General features: G+C 41.8%; 1 protein-coding gene across 1 annotated transcript in view; it reads right to left on the bottom strand.

Moving 5' to 3' along the window:
* The window catches only part of kremen1 (kringle containing transmembrane protein 1), a 150,604-nt gene that overhangs the window by 101,542 nt on the left and 32,776 nt on the right, over positions 1 to 16,286 (bottom strand). Inside the window, 1 exon segment of the mRNA XM_052032516.1 lies at positions 12,924 to 13,085. Within this exon segment, the coding sequence (XP_051888476.1) occupies positions 12,924 to 13,085 (162 nt within the window).

The raw sequence follows: 16,286 nt of genomic DNA, 5'->3' as shown, positions 1-16,286 counted from the left end.
TGCAGAACACTTTGAACTTTAATTCTGGTGCAGGCAAATAGTGGGTTCATGACTGGAATTAATATTTAAACATCAGCTTTGTCTACAACTAAATGGCCTAAAGCAGAATTTAAAGACAGATGTCAGATTCTTTTCATTAGCTGTCTGAAACTTAGATTCTGATCCTGAGAGCACCAAAATTTAACCCTTTATGTTCTAACAATGCCTAATCCCCAAAATATATAATTCTAGTCTGCCATCAAAGCAATCACAGAGAAGTTCTATTTACATTTGCATTCCATAAATTCTTTCAGAAAAAGAGCAGAATGGATTATTTTAGAAAAAAAATTCACTTTCCAGTTGCAGTGTTTAGGAAATGGAAACAGGAGTTGGCTTTCCTTTCATGAGCCTGACCCACATTCAACTGGACAATGGGCACTCTTCACCTCAACTCCACTTCATCCAATTTGGTTTGAAGTTTCTTAATTTGAAACTGATAGATTCTTGTTCCACTTCTATCCCACGTAGCAGGATTAATAGAGTATAAGGCTGCCAACTGCATCTTGATTTCATTACTGGCCTATTAGAGCCACACAATGGTTCAGCCAGTAGAGCTGCTGCCTCACAGTTCCAGTGACATGTGTTCAATCCCGACCTCTGGTTCTGTCTGTGTGGAGTTTGCACTTTCTCCCATTGACTGTGAGGGTTTCCTCCAGGTGAGCTGGTTTCTTCCCACATCCCAAAGATGTGTGGGTTAGTAGAGTCATAGAGCCATAGAGTTGTACATCATGGAAACAGGCCCTTCAGCCCAACTCATCCATGCCAACCAAGTTGCCAACCTGAGCTAGACCCATTTGCCTGTGTTTGGCCCTTATCCCTCTAAACCTTTCCTATCCATGTTACTGTCTAAATGCCTTTTAAACATTATAGTTGTACCTGCCTCTACCACTTCCTCCAGCAGCTCATTGCACGTGCCCATCACCTTCTGTGTAAAACACTTGCCTCTCAGGTCCCCTTTAAATCTTTCCCCTCTCACCTTAAACTTATGCCCTCAAGTTTTAGACTCTCCTACCCTGGGAAAAAGACTGGGACCATCCACCCCACCTATACCCCTCACAATTCCATACACCTCCATCAGCCTCCTCCACTCCAGGAAAAAAAAAGTACAGCCCACCAGTCTCTCCCCATGACTCAAACCTTCCTGTCCCAGTATGGGAGAAGACAGAGTCTCTGGCCACTGGTGTTGTAAGGAAATGTTCAGTGAGGTAGAAATTTGGTGTTGCCTACTGTTGCAATAGGTTAATTGATCAGTGTAAATTGCCCCCAGTGTGTCAGTAGAATCAGGGTTGGAGTTGAGGAGAATGTGGGATTAGTGGAAACGGATGCTTGGTGGTCAGCACAGACTCAGTGGGCCAAAGGGCCTGTTTCCATGCTGTGACCCTGGCCTCTGCTGTCTGTTGTCCTGCTTCCCTGAACCAAGTGCCCTCTACTTTCCACTGCCATTTATTGACAAATATTCACCACGTCTCCCCATCGACAAATAACGCAGTTGCACATGTGGGCCAAAGTCTTCAACTTCTTGGAGGAGAGAGTTCCTGATTTCCAGACGTCTTGTGTGGTGAAGTGTTTCCAGACATCCCTCATAGAAACCTGAACTCTAATTTTAAGATTAAGCCCTGTAATTTTCCATCGGGGAAAAATTTCTTTCTATTGAGCCAATCAATGTCTTTAATCATCCTAAAAACTTCAGTCAGATCACCCTGTGGTCTTCCATGGTCTTGGAATATAAAGATATTCTACTCAATCTGAACTAGTCTCTATAGCCCCAGTATAACTCTGTTTTGCACTACCTCTAGGCTGACTACATCCATCCTGAGGTACAATACCCCAGATCTGAACCCCTTGAACCAAGTGCAGCCTAACCTGAGCTTTACACAACAGTAGCATGACTTCCAATCCTTTTTATTCTTACTTTCTTTTTACATGCCTTGTCAGTCTATCTCTCAAATGACAGGTGGCCTTCTAACTTTTCCACGTGGGATATCACTAATGGTGATTAACCACCCATAGAACTTCATTCAAGTTCCATATTTCCTTATAACATAGAAAGAGGCCATTTGGCCAATCAAATCTATGCCAAGTCACAGAGCAATTCCCCTCCCCCACGAATTTTCCCCGTAATTTAGTCTTATCATTTCTATAAACCATCAACATGCTGGGGGCAATTTACAGTAGCCCATTAAATTACTAGCCCGCAAGTCTTCAGCAGGTGGAAAGAAACCAGAGTACCCAGAGGACACCCACACAATCACAGGAGAATGTACAAACTTCACGCAGACAGCATCAGTGGTCAGGATTGAACCTGGTTACTAGAACTGGAGCTGTGAGATCACAGCTGGAGCTGTAATCTCTACCAGATGTGTCGCTGTGCCGCCCTTGAACAATACTCTAAGGTTCTGAAATCCTCCTCGATACAAGGTACAGGATTAACAGAGTGTAAGGCTGCCAACTGCACTTTGAGGCCACTACTCTAGCAGGTTCAGACAGTGACAATCAGACTTATTAAGAATATACAAGAAAAAAATACATGGAAGGAATAAGGAATTCAAATTCATTTAGTTACTTAACATATCATCAGGATTACCCAAACTCAGAGTGATGCGATGAGTAGTGACTTGGGTGAAGGATGTAAGGACAAGAAGCTAAAAGAATGGTCTGTTCTCCTTTGTATCTTTTATGTTCATGACAAGACCAGTGAACAGGACTGGTTGAACATCTTACTCACATGATGACAAAGCCAACAATGCAGTGCCATATTTAATGTTCAGCTACAATCCTGGAGATAGAGTTGAACGTGCAACCTTCCCAGAGATGGAAGTGTGACAGAGTAAACCAAACAAACAGAAGTCGTACATGAAGTAACTTAGGAATCAATTATTCATTTAAGGATTGACAAAAGTTGTCAACTTTACTCTCCCATTGTAAAGTGGGTGATATGGGATTGGCTGCCTGTCAGACATCGCACCTGATCTTCCTTTCCATTTAATGATTAAGAGGCAACCGATTTGATATGGTCTGCTTTACACTTTTGCCAAGGGCGAAAGTCATCCCCAATGAGAATTAAATAAACCTTTTAGTCCGATCATAATACAAGAACAAACGCAATTTACATACTCCCAAGACTGATCAATTATGTAGATTGAAGTCGATGTACTTTTGGTCAGTTCTCTATTGAACGGTTTGCTTCTTCAGACACTATACATGAAGCAAGCTAAGAGCTGAAAATAATCCTCGATATGCATGAGGCAGGGATGCTGCAATACTTTTCCACTTGACCCCTCTGACAGCAGTACTTATTTCCTTTGCTGCCCCTTAGTCTCGATTGGAGCATTCACCATTCTTTTGCCCAGATCCTTGCCTGCCCCCAGTCAACTATTTCTCACTTGAGAGATGTCCCAGGATAATTCACTGTCTTTCTCCTATGTGGGATTTGCCTGGGCTCTGTATCACATGACAAGTGGGGTGTTCATTGGGGTCTAGAAATGAGTTAGTGAACAGCTACGTAGTGAGAAACAAAGGACTGCAGATGCTGGAATCTAGGTGAAAAACACAAGGATGCTGGAGGAACTCAGCAGGCCAGGCAACATCCGTGGAGAAAAGCAGGTGGTCAATGTTTTGGGTCAGGACCCTTTTTCAGGATTGAAGATAGGAAAAGGGGAAGCCCAATATATAGGAGGGAAAAGCAGAGCAGTGATAGGTGGACAAAAGAGGGAGGCAGGGTGGGCACAGGGTGGTGATAGGTACATGCACGTAAGAGATAGTGAGAGGCAGGTGCGGGGGAGGAGGGGAGAGTGGACCCACCAGGGGATGGGACAAAGATAAGGAGAGAGAGGAAAAAAAGAGGTAGAAAAAACAAGGCTAGGAATGGGAAGAAGAGAAGAAGCATGGTGGTGGGGGGGGGGGGGTGGTGGTTTGTGGGTAAAGAGGGTGGGGATTACCTAAAATGGAACAATTCAATGTTCATGCCATTAGGCTGCAAGGTTCCAAGAGGGAAAATGAGGTGCTGTTCCTCCAGTTTGCGCTTGGAATTCTCCTGGCAGTGGAAGAGGCCGAGGACTGACATATCTGTGATAGTGTGGGAGGGGGAGTTGAAGTCACTGGCAATGGGGAGATGCATATCGGTTACGGACAGAGCACAGGTGTTGTGCGAAACGGTCACCTAGTCTGCGTTTGGTCTCACCATCATCGTGTTTTTCAGCTACACAGTGAGTTTCATCTGATCAGCTGAGGTTGCTTATTCAATGGTCATAACTACTGTCAAGGTTTTTTAGGACCACCTGGAACTAGAGGGAAAGTCCATTTCTGTGGTGCCCTGGAACTAACGAGGGACGTATTGCTATCCCTTAAGTTTGTCCCCAGCTCTATGGCAACTCCATCTTTCAACCTCAAAGTTTTCCAACACTGCCTGGCATTGAAATGTCCCTAAAGTCACAACCCTCATCTTCTGTAGCTGGAGCAAAAAACAAACTGTTGGAGGAAGTCAGCAGGTCAGGCAGCAGCTGAGATGGTTGACTTTTAGGAGGACTGGACATGGGAGGGTCTCAACCCGAAACGTCGACCATTTCTTGGCAGCCACAGATGCTGCCTGACCCATTGAGCTCCTCCAGCAGTTTTGTTTTGCTCCATACTCTAGCATTTGCAGTCTCTTGTGCATCCCTTGTAAGTGACCATGATAAAATAACTTTGCTTAGTCTACTGGTCCAGTTGATCACACCATCCTCTTCCACTGTTCAGCTGTGGCTCATAAGGCACTCTATTCCATTCCCATCTGTCCAGTTGCAACCGGATGCTGTTTTTTCCCTCTCTCCTATATTTTCCCTCTGTGTTTTCCTCCAGACGGATCAGCTTCCATGAACAAGGCTTTTCCAATCTGTGTCATCCATTGTCGGTTCATTTCCACTCTATCACAGGGACTCCCCTTGTTCTCTTCAACCCTCCCCCCTTCTCTGCAATCAAAGCTGGTCCATTTTCTCACTGTCTCTAGCTGTGATGGAAGGCCATCAAGCTGGAATATTAACTCTGTTTCTCTCTCCATTTACGCTGCCTACTCTGCTGAGTTTTTCCTGCATTTTCTGGTTTTTCTTTCAGTTTTTTTTCTGCTGCTATCCAATTACTTCCTGATCCCAATCTATTCCCAAAGCCCTGCACACTTTTGCAATTCAGCTATTGGTCAATTAACCTTAGAAAGTTAATTTTGAATCTGCTTCCATCACCATTTTAGGCAGAGGACAGTACACCAGCCAGAAGCAACTGGATGCATATTTTTGTCCCTCATATTACTTGTGATAGTTTACTGATTATTTTAGAATTATCCCCAAGATATTTATCATGTAAGGTATTGCTATAACTCCACAGCACAAGCTATTTTAATAATGTCATCAGAATACCCAGCAACAAATGCGGACTGCAATTATATTTAAGTAGATCAAATAAAATAATTTAATAAACCATCTCAAAGATGCCTGAATACTTTTCAAGTACTATATAACTGTCATGTTCTGTTATAATCACTTTGAATCAGAGAAAACAAAACATGCCTTAAATTATTATTTGGCTGGCATTGAAAAAATTGTATCTCATTAATTAAGCACATTAATGAACACAAAACTTACAAATATTAACTAGACCATTGTTGCTGCTTAATATCTACTTGGTCAATATGTGGCATTTTTGCCCCAAAAAGATCAAACCTTGCAGAGTCTAAAAGGTTTGCTGAATGGTCATCTGTATTATTACAAAAAACTGTCAACACAAGACACTAAGCAGAATGCTGATATTGGTATTAGAGAGTGTTGCTGAAATCTGTCCAGTTATGCTGCAAACATTGGTGTTTAATTTGGTAGGTCAATGTAATGTTATTCATTACAGCATGAACACCAGCTGTCATTTACACACACAGGCTGCATGCATTCAGATCATCACCATAGTCAGACCAGTTTGGATGAATGGGACATGCCTGTTATTGGCACATTGTGATTTCTTCAGCCCCTCCTGCTGCAACACCAGGTACTAGGTGGAATGAGGGGAAAACACAAGAGGTTGGAAAAGGAAGTAAAGGAGTGAGAGAGCAAGAGAAAGCCAGAGACAGAGAAAATGAGAGAGACAGAGAAAGAGAGAAGTGACACCCATTTCTCACATCCCAGTCACCTATGAAGACAGTTCCAAATATTATTACACCACTAATGCACATTTCCATTATAGTTCTGAGTAAGGTTTAAGACATTGGTTACATAGTTCTGCTAAACTTAACATCTAGATGGCTTATATTCAATACCAGACAGAAAAGTTTATCAGCTGATTCACTGAAGCATTTGGAGTCTGAGACTGTCTTTAACTCTTGTCTTGGAACAGTGAAGCCCTTTTCTTGGTGGCTATGCATTTACAGACTCATAGAAATTTACAGCATAGGAAGTGGCCAACCAGACCATTTCGCCAGACTTCAGTTTAACAGACTTTAGGTTAGTCCCATTCCCCAGCTCTTGGTACATCACCCTGCTGGTATTGGCTCCTCAAGTGCCCATCTTTGGAGAGGGTTTCTGCCTCCACCACCTCTTCAGGCAGTGAGTTCTAGATCCATGTGTGTTTTATTACCTCCCCTAGAATCTTTCCACCGATTAACTTTAATGCATGGTCCCGGATTTTTGACCTGTTTACCACAGAAATTATTGTTTATCCCCATATGGGTCTCTCATGATTTTACACCTCTCAGTTAAATCTTCCCTCAGTGCTCCAAAGGAATCGACCCCAGCCTGGTCAGTTGCTTTTTACAATTATAATTCTATGGCCTTGGCAATGCACTTATAAATGTTTCTGCACACTTTCTACTGTTGTGGCACCCTTCATGAAGTGTGGCAACCAAAACAAAACACACGTACTCTGGCTGTGACCTAATGTTTAATATACAAGAACACAAGAAAATAGGAGCAGGATTAGGTCACCAGGCCCCTCAAGCCTGCCCCACCATTTGACACAATTATGGCTGAGATATGCTGGCCTCGATTCCTCTTTAGTTAATACAGTCGCAGCATGAATCTGATTACTCTACTCTTTCAGTCTATGGTTTGGCCAACAAAGTATTCCGTATGCTTTCATAGCCACTTTATCTCTACTTGGTGGGTACGTACTACATCATTCCTCGGTTCCTCCACACATTTCAGTCTCCTACCATTTATTGTGTGTTCCATTGCCTTGTTTGTCCTCCCCAAGTGCACTACCTCACAGTTTTCCCACTTGAACTCTACTTGCCACAACTGTGCAGACTAACGTATTCATTATTACATTCTAGTAGCTGAGAACGTTCTTCCTTACTACTAAACACTGCCAATCTTGATATCTTCAGAAACTTCTTAATTATCATCCCTACATTTAAGTCTAAATCAATTATTCTAAAGTACATGTATTCTGTGAATTCTTAACCTTCAGTGAAGTCGATGACAGAGTCTACAGACGAATACATGTAAGACATGAAGAACTCACACAGAGTGTGTCTGATTAATGCACAATTTGATTCACACTGTCCTTGCACACAGCAATACAGATGAATGGCATTGAACATATTTACATAAATTATACTGCTTCCTTTTAATGTAAAAACAATAATTGATTTAACCTGCTTTAAAATATAACTGATCATGGGTTTTTGCACTCCATAATCTTTACAGCAGGTATGATGCTACTTCTGTTGATTTTATCAAACCACTTGATGTTGTTGGAGTTTCATCCATCTCAAGACTCGCTGATGTTGTCTCACCTTAACAATCATCATGAATTTGTGTTGATTCTTCCTGAAAGATGTGGAATTTACTTTAATAACATTTTTGATCTCATAGTCTTCTTTACTGTTCGCCTAACCAGGATCAAGTGGTCTGTATGATTTTTTTCTGAATCTCTAACCAATCCTGATAATTCTCAGAAGAGCGTATCTCCAATACATCCTCGATTTCCCATCCCCTCATCTCCAAATGGGAGGACTCAGTGCACAAATTCGATCATGCAGACTGAACCTCTTCTCCTTGGGACTTCTGTTGAGTCCTTTTATCTGCTTGAAATGCCTTTCCACAACCTTCCCCTCCAGTTTGGGTTCAATGAAAGTTGGCTATATCTTGAGTTTCCTGTGCATCAGGATCGAGTTGGGAAGTGTGCTGTGGTTCTATAAGCTCAGAAGAAATGCTGCAAATCTACATTTCATGGTGATGTTTGATCAACCTTCTGCTACACATTGCTTCAATGCTCATGGTACAGCACAAACTGACCTTAATGCTTTCCCAATTGAAACTAGATGGGAAGAACTGAAATCATTCTCTATTCTATTATTCTTCATAATTTGTATTAACTGAAACAACCTAAACTGTGGACCATTATCTGATACAACTTTCTCCAGAAGATCGTGTAACAAATATAAAAAGATGACTGTACCCATATATTTATAATATCGACCCTGTTTAATGTGCACCTGCAAAAGTGCTGTTGCATATGCCCCCAACATTAACCACTTCTTTCAAGCCCTCATAACCTAAGGCTGAAAGCAAATAGACTATTGAAATTCCTCAAGGTTTCACCTGTTATCCCTGTACAGGTAATTAAGTCCATTGATCAGAATTACCATGTAAAATTGGGCACAACCATAAGGTTCCATAACCTCAAGATTCCAATATTCTTTTTCTACTTAATTTATTTTATCTTTGTGATTTGGAAACAAGGGTGAAATGGAAAGGTCCCTAAACCTGAGCCATTTCAAAACTGGCATCCAAGTTCTCAAAACCTCTTTTCCTTGAACTCAACTGACATAACCAAAACTGCTTCATTTGAGTGTGTAACTCACATCATGACTCAATCATTGCATCCAGTATCTCCCATCAAGACCATTCTACATTATGGCAGCAAGGTCACCCTTCAACACCCCAGCAGTGACTGTGAGAAGAAATTCATTATCGTTTTCAGTGAATCAGTACAGCCTTGGGATTAAGACCTCAAACCCGGCACACCACCTCCCGTTCCCCTGTATGTTTCTAAGTCATGGACTCCTTACAGCAGGCACCTAAAAGCACAAGAAAGATGTCACAAAATCCTCCAAGTTCACTGGCAGAAGAAGCGAACCAACATCAGCATCCACTCCCGGCCAACATCTCCAGTTACACTGGGTCAGCTCCAATGGGCAGGCTGCATCACTTGCATGCCTGACACCAGACTCCTGAAGCGGGTTAATGCAATACTATTACAGTGCCAGCAATTCCGGCCGCTGTCTGTAAGGAGTTTGTATGTTCTCCCCATGTCTGCGTAGGTTTCCTCCGGGTGCTCCAGTTTCCTCCCACATTCCAAAGACGTACGGATTAGGAAGTTGTGGGCATGCTATGTTGGCGCCGGAAGCGTGGTGACACTTGCGGGCTGCCCCCAGAACACTCTACGCAAAAAATGCATTTCACTGTGTGCTTCGATGTACATGTGACTAATAAAAATACCTTATCTTATCTAAACTCTGGCACGGAAAGAGATTACCAGGTGGACAGAGGAAAAGATTCAAGGATGTTCCCAAAACCTCCTTGAAAATGTGCAACATCCACAACCATCTCTGGCCCGTGACCACTCAAAATGAAGAATGGCACATCAAGTCCACACGTCATGAGCACACCGTGGCCCAGAGTAAAGAGCAGAAGGAGTGCACAACCTCCCAAACTACCCGCCCAGCCATGAAACACCTTTGACTAAACGTGCAAATCCCTCATTGGCTTCATCAGTCACCTGATGGAGCTGGAGTGGAAGCAAGTCATCTTAGATCCCAAGACAGCAACTATGAAAGAAGAAACTGAGACCAGCCCAACATGTCCAGCCCAGCTAAACCGTCAGACCACCCAGAAGAACTTATCCCAGTTCAGCTTTTATGTATTTACTTCCCTCTCTTAGAGTTTTACAGTGTAATGTGATTACAGAATAACTTATACAACTCCAAGAGGTCATTACTTGGGTCGAATCTGAATTTAAGCAATTGTCCTGATACTGGTGTTTGCAATGAAACTGAACTTTATATTTAGGATAAGATATGCTTCAAAGAAGACCCACTTGCAATGTTCTCTTCATCATTTTTTAAATTGATCTTATATCAGCTGAAGACTGATATAATATACTGCCACAGGACATGATGTATTTGACAAAGGATGTGCTTTCTGATAGTTATTGAAAATGTTAAAACAAATGGTTTGACATTTTTACTGAAATAGCAGGTAGAATAATTTCATAGGTAGCATTAATCAAGTTCTGGCAGCAGGGCCGAGGGTTTGGCACTTCTGCGTCAGAAGCCCCACTCCAGGACTTCAGCTTTTAATCTAGGCTGGCACTTGTGCTCTGTTGTAGAAGACACCTTTTGAATAAAGTCTACACGAAAGCTCCATACGCCCATACAGAATAGCAAGAAGAATTGATTTGATCTTTTTCCATCAGTGTTAATCCTTCCCTGCCAAAACACAGTTAACTCATTATTTACCTCAGTTGCCATGTGTGAGAACTGCCTAGCTCAATCTCATTACAGATATACCTTCTCCAGACAGATCAACTGAGATTACCGCTCTCTCTCAATCAGCGTCACATCATTGGTTCCATTCACTCTCATTGGTCACCACACTCCCTGCACCTGAACTTCTTCTCTGTAATTTAAAACAGCATTGATTTCTAATTTTTCCTGGTTCTGAAGAAACCTTTGCCCTGTCTCTTCTCCCACTGATGTTGCCCGACCGGCTGAGTACCTCCTGTTGTTGTGTTATTTCAGGCTTCCAGGGTCTGCAGTTTTCTTTTGCTCTTTGATTGCCTGCACAATACTGGAACTGCAATCCAAAAGTAATTTGTTGGCTGGGTAGCACATTGGATCACTTCAAAGAGATTATTTCAGGCTCTTTGTTAACTATGTTAATTCACTGTGAGCTATCATCTTGGTATTGGTATTGGTTTATTATTGTCACTTGTACCGAGTGAAAAACTTGTCTTACAAACCGATCTTACAGGTCAATTCATTACACAGTGCAGTTACATCAAGTTAGTACAGAGTGCATTGATGTAGTACAGGCAAAAAAAATAACAGTACAGAGTAAAGTGTCACAGCTACAGAGAAAGTGCAGTGCAATAAGGTGCAAGGTCACAACAAGGTAGATCGTGAGGTCATGAGGTCATAGGTCATAGGTCATAGTCCATCTCATTGTATAAGGGAACTGTTCAATAGTCTTATCACAGTGGGGTAGAAGCTGTCCTTAAGTTTGGTGGTATGTGCCTTCAGACTCCTGTATCTTCTACCCGATGGAAGAGTAGAGAAGAGAGAATGACCTGGGTGGGTGGGGTCTTTGATTTTGCTGGCTGCTTCACCAAGATAATTTCTGCAGCAAAATTAGATGTAATGAGTAGTGTATTCCATACAAACAGCAGCAGGGAATGAAATTCACCCTTAGTTAATAAACTTTTTGTTAAACCCACTTCCTATTAGTCAGAATTATTGACTAATTGATCTCTGCATAGTGAACAGTTCCCCAAAGATTATAGCATTAGAAATGCTTATTACCTCTCTGTTTTGATGTTTTCCTTTTCTAGTGAACCCAATACTTGATTGCAGAATCTCTAGTCTCTGTGCATAATTTATCAGCTTGTTAATATTCATAAGCCCCTGCCGCAATCTGAAGAAATAAAGTGTCTTCTGCTTATCAGCAAAGGAAAGGAATTAACTCAACTTTAAGAAAAGCAGTCTGTTGATATTAATGACTGGGACAGCATGCAGGGTTTGGTTATTCTTAAGACCATTCTTGAAGGAAAATGATCGAACTGAGGGATATTATTGCGGATAAATGGAATTTGCTCTGTCTTTGGGGTCCCATTATCAGCACTGAGCATTCCCTAGTCAGGTACTGCATCAATAGTTAGATAAAGAGCAAAGCTTTCTCTGCCCAGTATGAACAATGGTGTAGATTTTCTCTGGAAGTAGAAGTTGGGTGTTTTTATTATGTACTAGACACTTGAGCGACATCAATTGTAATATGCTTTGGTACAATGTTTTACTTCTCTTCCAATATATCGAGTGCAGCATTTCTTGCTGTACTAGTGAGGCATTTTCCGGTTGTCACACTAATCTCCCCAGTCAATGTCCAATTCAATTCCAAATCAGCAGAAGCTCTATGTTGGAGGACCATGCCCTTTGAGATTTAGGTTCAGACTGCCAAAGCTTATGAAGAAAATACTGCAGGTCTTCTACCCCATCAAATCCAAGTCCTGAGAAACTGTGCATAGTCCATTCAACCATCCAGGCTGCAAAGCACCCCAGAGCCCCAACCCTCAATGCCCGTTTCCCAGTTTCCTGTATTGCAATCAAATCTATTAATGGTGCATTCGAAATCACTTTAGGCCAAAGAAAGTCTCGATGCATGATCACAAGTTAGAAGGGAGCTACAGATGTGAGTGCGTAACATTTCTGTTCATGTAAACGTTCCTGGCATAATCCTCCGTTGGTGCACAGGAAGGATTAGGAGATGTTTTCCAACATCTGTTGCTACATTGTGTTTTTTTATCTCAAACATGTGTCAGTACTTTGCTGCTTTATTCACCTCTCAACAAGCTGAAGCTAACGAAACGTCACATCCTGGGTGATGTCAGAAGGCACTTCACCTCACAAAAGGGAGTAGAAATCTGGAATTTACTTCCAAGTACAAGCTACTCAGGAACTGAAAGGTTCTAACCAGAAATAGATAGATTTTGATAAATGGAGTTAAGACGCAAATCAGCAACTATCCAATGAAAGGCAGAGAAATGTGCAGAATGACCTGCTCATGTTCCTCTTTCTGTGTAGAAACCATACCAGTTTAAAAAAACATCACATTCAAAGGATAAAAGTGCTTCGCCGCAGAGTATGTGTTACCTGCAATAGTTATGATTCCCAAGGCCTCCTTCCCCATTTGGGTACTTGAGGGTGTTGTACGGGTGCTGGAAGGTTTCATTCCAATACAAGCAGGGTTTTCCTCCTTGGTCTGAGGTTCGATTCTGGCAGCCTCGGTAGTCGGCACCATTAGCAGTGTAGCATTCTATAAATGGTATAGAAAGAACCTTGATAAACTGTCTGCATAAGCCCTTTTGAAGGACACCTGATCTAGTACTGTTGGCAGAGATAAAGTCATTTATTTTGCTTTAGAAGATGAAATCCAATTTACTTCTCTAAATTTTTTAGACAGCTACATTTCAGCACACAGAATTATTCTTAAAAACATGACTTATTTCAGATAGGATGCAATTAATATTTGCTTGACTTTCCTGCTGGCTTGGCCTGTCAGAATAGGGCCATATTGGAATTTCTGATTCAACTTAATTCCAATGCAATATTTAAAATAACCTAAATAAAAGAATGAGGAATGTTCCCTTCCACTTAGTTCTTTATCTTGCCCCAGAAGCTTCATTGATAAACAAGCAACGAACAAGTAGTAACAGGTACAGAGAGACTCATGTAATAGATAGACATTTTATCACATGGGGCATTGAAATTGTGAAGCCACACTAGAAGAGCAACCATCCGTTGCATGTCTCATGCTTCATACAGAGTCAGGGGAGGCCATACAGTCCAGTGTATCTGTAGCCCCTTGAGAAATCTGTCCAATTTGCTCATACTCCCCTGCTTTTTACCTGTGGTCCTGCAATATTTTTCTTTTCAGTTATACATGTCTTTTGGTAAGTGGACGGCAAAGTAAGAGGAACAAAAGGCAGCACCATCAGCAAATTTCACGATTCCGATGCCTTCCAACATGAGCCCCCAGTTCAGCACTTGTTCAAGTAGGTCCACAGCAATGCAAGTAATTATGACCAAACAACCTTGTCCTACCCTTTCTTATCTTTACTATCTAACAGTGAGCTACATTGTAACCAACAGCAAATAAGTACTCATTTACGGGCATTGGTTTCTACTATTAACTATGGGATCAAAAGCTGTGCAGTCTATTGCCATAGTGTTGGGCTCTGGTGCTGGTACTTAGCCTTGGAGATGCAAAGTCTAAATTAGTACATCTTTGAAGGTCTTCTCATGTGGTGGGGACCAAATGATGTGGTTAGATCCTGAGACCTCCTGGGCTAGATGTTATGAATAACCACAGAGCTCATATGAATGAACAATGTCTAGGAAGGAGGTGGATGAATCATTTTGCCTGCTTTCAGAAACCTTCAAGGTTTAAAGATGGAGAATTGGGCATGTTTCCTCTTACTGGTCATTCTCCAATGATCTCTGCTAGAAATGGACATTGGCCTAATATAGGACTGAACTCAGCTGTAATGCCCCACATGGTTAAATAATCTTCAGTGTCCATAACCAGGGCTCTCACATGAATAGTAATGGCCATTCAGACAAGATACTGAAGAGAATCCTGCCTCCTTGCAGTAAACTCTAGCAAGGAATCGACATCTGCAAGAGTTTTAAAAAATCAAAACACTGCAGATGCTGGAAATCTGAAGCGGCACGGTAGCGTAGCGGTTAGCGCAACGCTATTACAGCGCCAGCGATCGGGGTTCAATTCCCGTTGCTGTCTGTAAGGAGTTTGTACGTTCTCCCATGTCTGCGTGGGTTTCCTCCGGGTGCTCCAGTTTCCTCCCACATTGCAAAGACGTGCGGGTAGGTTAATTTGGGTTTAAAATGGGCAGCGCGGACTCGTTGGGCCAGAAGGGCCTGTTTACCACGCTGTAAATAAAATTTTTTAAAAAATTAAAAACAGGAAACACTATAGGTCAAGTCATTGACCTGAAACGTTAACTCTATTATTCTTTCCACAGATGCTGGCTGACCTGCTGAGTACTTCTACAGTTTCTACAGATGCTGAGGAGCTGAATCCTTGGAGAAAAGGAAATGATGTGCAGGAACTGGTGATAGTTATGATGCAAATTTTATTTCATAGGTGTGAAGTTCAAATACAGCCAATTTCCATCAAATTAAATAGAAAGTCTTGGAGCAGTTGCTTTTGTATCTCCAAATAACCATCCACGGGGACTTAATTTGTTCCACATACTATTTTTATCATGTCAGTTCACACTTTTTTGTTAAATTCCCGTCCTGCACTGTTTTAACACAGTTGTGAGCTCGTGATTAACACACATTACATTGACTCCTGCCTGCTATTTTTGCACAGCCGATGGCGTGTTGAGAGATAACAACTGCATTAAAGTACTAACGTAAACCAAACACAAGCATGTTAATCAATATCTAGCACTAAATACAGAGCAAAATTAAAATAACTTAAATAATTCCCTGTTCCACCATGATGAAGAGTCATGGCTTGAAACTGTTTCTCTCTGCACAGATGCTGCCTGATCTGCTGAATATTTCCACCTCTTGCCCTACCCCTTTTCTGCTACCGAGACTAACTTGTTTTCCCTCTTTTACACTTCTGATGAGGGGGTTTCAAATCTAAAAAGTTAATAATTTCCCATTCCATAGATGCAGCCTGACTTACTGAGATATTCCAGCATTTTCTGTTTTTTTTTCAGGTTTTCCAGCACCTGCAGTTTTTTTTATTTTGGAATATTTCCAGCATTTTAAACATTTAATTCATAATTCCCCATTCATCTGCCTCCTCTGTTTATATAAAAGAGTCAAAAATCCATGAAGTGATTGCCATTCCTTCACAAGTCATTATAACCAGCAAGAACCTGAAGTAGTGACGATTCCCCTCATCTGGTTCTACAGATGAGAAGTCCACCCCAGTAGATTGAGAATGCACAGTTGCAATTTCCACACCAACAACACGCCCACAGAATCACCAACCATGGATACATTCTTGATGCAGTTGTTATCGCCAAACATCTTATTGGTGCTAACTTTGTAGAGTTTGTGCAAACACTGGAAATAAAAAGTGGTCAGTTGTAAGATGGGCTGCTTTTTGTTGTCACCTGGCTACACTATTGCACATGGCTTCTCTCCTTTTTTCTCAGTTGGTTACCCACTCCCAAATCTGACCACAAACTGGTCTCCTTTCTGTTCCTTGGTTCCAGCCTATATTCCCTGACCCACCACACACCTGACCCAATTCCAAATGGCAGACAATCAAATCCGAGCTCTCTCAAAGGAACAGATTACGAGGTGGACAGAGAAAAATATTCAAGGATGTGCTCAAAGCTTCCTTGAAGCAATGCAAAAATTCCCACTGACTCCTGGGAATCTCTGATCCATGACCTCTCAGAGAAGGAGCATTCGGGATGGCATTGAGAAGCTCATATCCACGTATCAGGAACTCACAGAGGCCTGTATAAAA

The sequence above is a fragment of the Pristis pectinata genome, chromosome 17 (assembly GCF_009764475.1).
Source record: "Pristis pectinata isolate sPriPec2 chromosome 17, sPriPec2.1.pri, whole genome shotgun sequence".
Lineage (NCBI taxonomy): Eukaryota > Metazoa > Chordata > Chondrichthyes > Rhinopristiformes > Pristidae > Pristis > Pristis pectinata.
The sequence above is the reverse complement of the archived record's forward strand: the minus strand, read 5'-3'. Positions and strand labels throughout refer to the sequence as shown.